Raw genomic sequence first — 7,721 nt, 5'->3', positions numbered from 1 at the left:
GAAACAAGAAAAATCTCAAATAAACAATCTAACCTTACACCTAAAGGAACTAGAGAAAGTAGAACAAACAAAACCCAAAGTTAGCAGAAGGAAAGAAATCATAAAGAGCAGAGCAGAAATAAATGAAATAGAAACAAAGAAAACAATAGCAAAGATCAATAAAACTAAAAGCTTGTTCTTTGAGAAGATAAACAAAATTGATTAACCATTAGCCAGACTCATCAAGAAAAAGGGACAGGACTCAAACCAATAAAATTAGAAATGAAAGAGGAGAAGTTACAACAGACACGGCAGAAATACAAAGCATCCTAAGAGACTACTACAAGCAACTCTATACCAACAAAATGACAACCTGGAAGAAATGGACAAATTCTTAGAAAGGTATAACCTTCTGAGACTGAACCAGGAAGAGATAGAAAATATGAACAGATGAATCACAAGTAATGAAATTGAAACTGTGATTTAAAATCTTCCAACAAACAAAAGTCCAGGACCAGATGGCTTCACAGGTGAATTCTATCAAACATTTAGAGACGAGCTAACACCCATCGTTCTCAAACTCTTCCAACAAATTGCAGAGGAAGGAACACTCCCAGACTCATTCTATGAGGCCACCATCACTCTGATACCAAAACCAGACAAAGACACTAGAAAAAAAGAAAATTACAGACCAATATCACTGATGAATATAGATGCAAAAATCCTCAACAAAATACTAGCAAACAGAATCCAACAGCACATTAAAAGGATCATACACCATGATTAAGTGGGATTTATCCCAGGGATGCCTGGATTCTTCAATACATGCAAATCAATCAATATGATACACTATATTAATAAATTGAAGAATAAAAACCATATGATCATCCCAATAGATGCAGAAAAAGCCTATGACAAAATTCAACACCTGTTTATGATTAAGAAAATTCTCCAGAAAGTGGGCATAGAGGGAACCTACCTCAACATAATAAAGGCCATATACGACAAACCCACAGCAAACATCATTCTCAATGGTGAAAAACTGAAAGCATTTCCTCAAAGATCAGGAACAAGACAAGGATGTCCACTCTCACCACTATTATTCAACATAGTTTTGGAAGTCCTAGCCATGGCAATCAGAGAAGAAAAAGAAATAAAAGGAATACAAATTGGAAAAGAAGAAGCAAAACTGTCACTCTTTGCAGATGACATGATACTGTACATAGAAAATCCTAAAGATGCCAGCAGAAAACTACTAGAGCTAATCGATGAATTTGGTAAAGTTGCAGGATACAAAATTAATGCACAGAAATCTCTTGCATTCCTATACACTAATGATGAAAAATCTGACAGAGAAATTAAGGAAACACTCCCATTTACCACTACAACAAAAAATAAAATACCTAGGAATAAACCTACCTAGGGAGACAAAAGACCTGTATGCAGAAAACTATAAGACACTGAAATTAAAGATGAAACCAACAGATGGAAAGATATTCCATGTTCTTGGACTGGAAGAATCAATATTGTGAACATGACTACACTACCCAAAGCAATCTACAGATTCAATGCAATCCTTATCAAATTACCAAAAGCATTTTTTACAGAACTAGAACAAAAAATCTTAAAATTTGTATAGAGACACAAAAGACCCCGAATAGCCAAAGCAGTCTTGAGGGAAAAAAACAGAGCTGGAGGAATCAGACTCCCTGACTTCAGACTATACTATAAAGCTACATTAATCAAGGCAATATGGTACTGGCACAAAAACAGAAACATAGATCAATGGAACAAGATAGAAAGCCCAGAGATAAACCCACGCACCTATGGTCAACTAATCTATGACAAAGGAGGCAAGGTTATACAATGGAGAAAAGACAGACTCTTCAATAAGTGGTGCTGGGAAAACTGGACAGCTACACGTAAAAGAATGAAATTAGAACACTCCCTAACACTGTACACAAAAATAAACCCAAAATGGATTAGAGACCTAAATGTAAGACCGGACACTATAAAACTCTTTGAGGAAAACATAGGAAGAACACTCTTTGACATAAATCACAGCAATATCTTTTTTGATCCACCTCCTAGAGTAATGGAAATAAAATCAAAAATAAACAAATGGGATCTAATGAAACTTTAAAGCTTTTGCACAGAAAAGGAAACCATAAACAAGATGAAAAGACAACCCTCAGAATGGGAGAAAATATTTGCAAACGAATCAACGGACAAAGGATTAATCTCCAAAATTTACAAGCAGCTCGTGGAGCTCAATATCAAAAAACCAAACAACCCAATCCAAAAATGGGCAGAAGACCTAAATAGACATTTCTCCAAAGAAGACATACAGACTGCCAACAAACACATGAAAAGATGCTCAACATCACTAATTATTAGAGAAATGCAAATCAAAACTACAATGAGGTATCACCTCACACTAGTTAGAATGGGCATCATCAGAAAATCTACAAACAACAAATGCTGGAGAGGGTGTGGAGAAAACGGAACCCTCTTGCACTGTTGGTGGTGGGAATGTAAATGGATACAGCCACTATGGAGAACAGTATGGAGGTTCTTTAAAGAACTAAAAATAGGATTACCATATGACCCAGCAATCCCACTACTGGGAATATACCCAGAGAAAACCATAATTCAAAAAGAGTCATGTACCAAAATGTTCATTGCAGCACTATTTACAACAGCCAGGTCATGGAAGCAACCTAAATGCCCACTGACAGACGAATGGATAAAGAAGGTGTGGTACATATATACAATGGAATATTACTCAGTCATTAAAAGGAACGAAATTGGGTCATTTGTTGAGACGTGGATGGATCTAGAGACTGTCATACAGAGTGAAGTAAGTCAGAAAGAAAAACAAATATTGTATGTTAACGCATATATGTGGAACCTAGAAAAATGGTACCAATGAACCGGTTTGCAGGGCAGAAATTGAGACACAGATGTGGAGAACAAACGTATGGACACCAAGGGGGGAAAGTGGTGGGGGGAGGGGGGGTGATGAATTGGGCGATTGGGATTGACATGTATTCACTGATGTGTATTAAATTGATGACTAATAAGAAAAAAGAAAAAAAAGAAGTGATCATAACTTAATAAGAACAATATTTCTTCCTTTCTGAAAAAAGAAAGTGTATATCTCCTTTGATCATGTTTCCATTCTTGATTTTTAAGTTTCATCAAATTTTAACATAAAATATCTACCCTGTGGAACTAAATAAGAGTATTGTAATAAAGTATATGATAGGTATTTGTAAGGGAAGTATGGATAAAAGAAAAATGTGCATTATCTATAGAGATGAAAATTGCATACATGTAACATTTTTACACACAAACATTTAAGCTTTTGATGATGCATTATTTAAATCTTTTATGTTATTGCTATATATTTGGTTTTCTGTGTAACTGGCTTCTTACATTCTCAAAAGGGTATATTAAATCATCCAGTAAAAAAAAATGCAGCATCAGGTTGGACACTCAGTGATTTTCTGTCCTTCCCTGTCCCCACCAAGCACTATAACTGGCCTGTAAACAATCCCAACAGGGGGAACCTTCTGGGGCAAGTTCTGTGCCCTAGGAAACAGCACCCATTAGGCCCTAAGCACGTCTACATCATTCAGATGTAGTGTGTAATCCTAACCTGTAAAATAGTGTAAGAGAGTCCAGCCAAATCTGGGTATTTCCTATGATGGGCCAACTGAATGGTGCTTTGAAAGATTAAATGTTAAATTCTTTCAAAAAGTATTTTTGGTTCTCTTGCTTGGCTGGTGACCCATCACATGCCTGGTCTGCCTGTTGGACAGTCCAGTACCAGTTGGTGTGAAAAGCCATGTGCCACCTCTCCACTGGGGTCTCAGCATCCCTTTTTCCATCTGCAAAGCAGTGGGGCAGAGGATGGAGGAGAGGGGAGTTAGACTTGATGACTCCCTTAGGACCCCTCTGGCTTCAGCCCTCTACGTTTCTGCCCCTCAAATCCCCTGCTCTGCCTCACCTGGGACCGGCAGCTACCACTGCCTCTCTGAGAGCAGAAATGTCCAGGGCAGTGCAGTTGGCATCCCTTTGGGTGTGAAAAAAAACCTGGTGACCACACTTGTTGGAACGGGGTTCTGGTTAACTGAGGGTTAACCCTTCAACATGGAGACAATCAGGTCACTCTCTTGCCAGGTCCTCAGGGTGAGCTCTGAGGTTCTCTTTCAAGGAGCACACACACAGGACGGTTGTTCTTCCCATGCTCATTTTAGACAAAGCATTTGCCAGTCACCACTTCCAAATCTAGAAGCCAGGCTGCACGACCCAGATCAATCACAGAGCAAACTAGTAAATTTTTAAAAGGTGGTGAGGAAGTGTGGGGGAGGGGAATTGGGTTGGAATTGAAGACTACAAAAACCTTTTTTTCCAGTCTGACATTCTGTAATTCTAGGACACGAGAGGTGTTTTTAACAAGTTTGTTCTGCATTTGTTTTAGAAAAGAAAGAAGGTAGCTGTCATTCCTAGGAATTCAAAGAGAAACCGCTTGTGAAATCAACAGGGTTCAAACAGCAGTGATGCCGATGTAAACATGAAACTGCCTGGACCACTCATTAGAGGATCATCCTGAAGGCGGGACAAGCCAAAACTGCCTTACCAGTCCCTGCATTGACCCCAGCACACATTTAATGAACAACCTATGATATAGGGGGTTTTGTATTTGGGCAGCTACAGCTTTCAGTTCTCTGGGTCCTTTCTAGCAGCAAGAGCTCTCACGACATCTCCTTGTGGCTTCTTCTGAGTTGGTATTGGAGGAGCCCACAGCAGAGTTGGCATCAAAGAATTAAACACAATACCCGTTGGGCTGTGGCAGCCAGGAAGAAGGAAGATGACAGACCCAGGACATGCCCTAAATGAGGGGAAGATGCACCATCAGCTTGGGCTCCATCAGGAAGAGAGTTGTCCCTCTGAAGGCATTTGTCCTTCCCATCACTGAAACATCATTGGGTGGGAGAGCACCCAGAGAACTTGGCAGGGAGAGAGGCAGGCAGAGCTGCTGCACCCGGAAAATGAGAGGGTGACATTCCCTGGGTAATGAGTAGCCTGAGTAGGCAGCATGTAGCAGAAAATATTGGAAAAATCAGCCCTTTCTAGTGATGTGGTATAGTGATGTCACTTAGTAGTAGAACTTGAAACAAGAGCAAAACTAAAAACAATAAAGTAGGAATCTAGGAGATCATCTAAGATCTGATGCCCAAGAGATAGTGTGGGAAATGGAGCAGAGAAGGGACAGAAGCTCTTTGAATGCACTTATCACAGTTGTAACTAGATAATTAAATGTGTGATTGGCTTTTAAACATACCATCCTCCTACTAGAATTTAAGCCCCTGTGAAGGCAGGGGCCTTGTGTGCCTTGTTTCCTTCTCACAGCCTTGCACATTGTAGATACTTACTAAAGAGTTGATGGAAGAAGGAAGGAGTAAATTGTGCATTAAGATGGAAGAGTTAATATTGGATGGTACCCCCAGTCCTCTAAACTTGGTCATAAATGATTTGGATTGCATTAATTGTAGAGTGAACTGTACGGAATTCTCCTTCCAAACTCCTGTTTTATCCAGTTTCCAGATGCTCTGACTGCCTGTCACCCTGGCATGTAGCTCTGTCCCACCATGGATGCCACAGCCTGTAATGGATCAAAAGACTCTTCACCCATCTTCTACCTGGTGGGCATCCCCTCTCTACAGGAGTTCCTCTTCCTCCCTGTCTCCTTCATCTTCTTGTCCTTCTAACTGCTTATCCTGGTGGGTAACACCCTGATCCTGGTGGCCGTGGTGGCAGAGCCCAGACTCCACAGCCCATGTACTTCTTCCTGATCAACCTCTCAGCCCTGGACATCCTCTTCACCACATCCACTGTCCTAAAGATGCTATCTCTCCTCTTCCTCGGGGACCACTACCTCGGCTTCTCTGCCTGCTTCCTGCAGATGTACCTTTCCCACAGATTCTCCTGCTCTGAAGCCTTCATCCTGGTGGTCATGGCCTATGACCGCTATGTGGCTATCTGCCGCCCACTGCACTACCTTGTCCTCATGACCCCACAGACCAGTGCTGACTGGCAACCAGTGCCTGGCTCACTGCCCTCCTTCTGCCCATCCCAGCAGTGCTGCAGACCTTCCACATGGCTTTTAACAACACTGTTCACATCTACCACTGCTTCTGTGACCACTTGGCTGCGGTCCAGGCCTCCTGCTCTGACACCATGCCCCAGACCTTCATGGGCTTCTGCATCACCGTGGTGGTGTCCTTCCTGCCCCTTCTCCTGGTGCTTCTTTCCTATGCCCACATCCTGGCCTCAGTGCTTCGCATCAGCTCCCGAGAAGGACGCTCAAAAGCCTTCTCCACCTGCAGCTCCCACCTCCTGGTTGGCACCTACTACTCATCCATTGCCATAGCCTATGTGGCCTACAGGGCTGACCTACCCCTTGACTTCCACATCATGGGCAACGTGGTGCATGCTATTCTCACACCTGTCCTCAACGCTCTCATCTACACGCTGAGGAACAAGGATGTCAAAGCAGCCATCACCAAAATAACATGTCCCCAAGACCCAGGGCATTCTGGGACCCTTGACCCTTAGATGTAGTTAATCCTGCTCCCAGGATACCTGTGTGCTAAGAAGAGAGAATGCCATCAAAAATGTTTTTTGAAGGAAAGAATGACTTATAGCAGGGCCAAAAGTACATCACTGGGGCTTCCCTTTACATGAATAAGCTACATAATGATACCAACTCTTTTGTGGAAAGAAATAAGAATGTCAGATAAAATGTAAAAAGTATCTTCTTAAAAGTATCAAATAGGGCTTCCCTGGTGGCGCAGTGGTTGAGAGTCCGCCTGCCGATGCAGGGGACACGGGTTCGTGCCCCGCTCCGGGAAGATCCCACATGCCGCGGAGCGGCTGGGCCCGTGAGCCATGGCCGCTGAGCCTGCGCGTCCGGAGCCTGTGCTCCGCAATGGGAGAGGCCACAACAGTGAGAGGCCCGCATACCGCAAACAAACAAACAACAATCCAGTTAAAAAATGGGCGGAAGACCTAAATAGACATTTCACCAAGGAAGACATACAGATGGCCAAGGGGCACATGAAAAGATGCTCAACATCACTAATTATTAGAGAAATGCAAATCGAAACTACAATGAGGTATCACCTCACACTGGTCAGAATGGCCATTATCAAAAAATCCAGAAACAATAAATGCTGGAAGGGGTGTGGTGAAAAGGGAACCCTCCTGCCCTGTTGGTAGGAATGTAAATTGATACAACCACTATGGAAAATAGTATGGAGGTTCCTTAAAAAACTAAAAATGGGACTACCATATGACCCAGCAATCCCACTACTGGGCATATACCCTGAGAATACCATAATTCAAAAAGAGACATATACCACAATGTTCATTGCAGCACTATTTACAATAGCTGGGACATGGAACCAACCTAAATGTCCATTGATAGATGAATGGATAAAGAAGATGTGGCACATATATACAATGGAGTATTACTCAGTCATAAAAAGAAATGAAATTGAGTTATTTGTAGTGAGGTGGGTGGACTTAGAGTCTGTCATACAGAGTGAAGTAAGTCAGAAAGAGAAAAACAAATACCATATGCTAACACACATACATGGAATCTAAAAAAAAAGGGTACTGATGAACCTAGTTTCAGGGCAGGAATAAAGAGATAGACATAGAAAATGGACTTG

General features: G+C 41.9%; 1 protein-coding gene across 1 annotated transcript; it reads left to right on the top strand.

The window, feature by feature from the left end:
• The first annotated feature begins 5,636 nt into the window (after positions 1–5,636).
• LOC113607712 (olfactory receptor 2AT4-like) lies at positions 5,637–6,603 on the top strand. Its single transcript, XM_027083265.1, is given in 3 exon segments — positions 5,637–5,817; positions 5,820–6,074; positions 6,077–6,603. Coding segments are annotated over 3 exon segments (963 nt in total).
• The last annotated feature ends 1,118 nt before the right edge of the window (positions 6,604–7,721 follow it).

Source organism: Aethalodelphis obliquidens, unplaced genomic scaffold (genome assembly GCF_003676395.1).
Source record: "Aethalodelphis obliquidens isolate GAN/ISIS:26980383/991018 unplaced genomic scaffold, ASM367639v1 scaffold50, whole genome shotgun sequence".
Lineage (NCBI taxonomy): Eukaryota > Metazoa > Chordata > Mammalia > Artiodactyla > Delphinidae > Aethalodelphis > Aethalodelphis obliquidens.
Note: the sequence above shows the minus strand (reverse complement) of the source record. Positions and strands in the feature narration are given on the sequence as shown.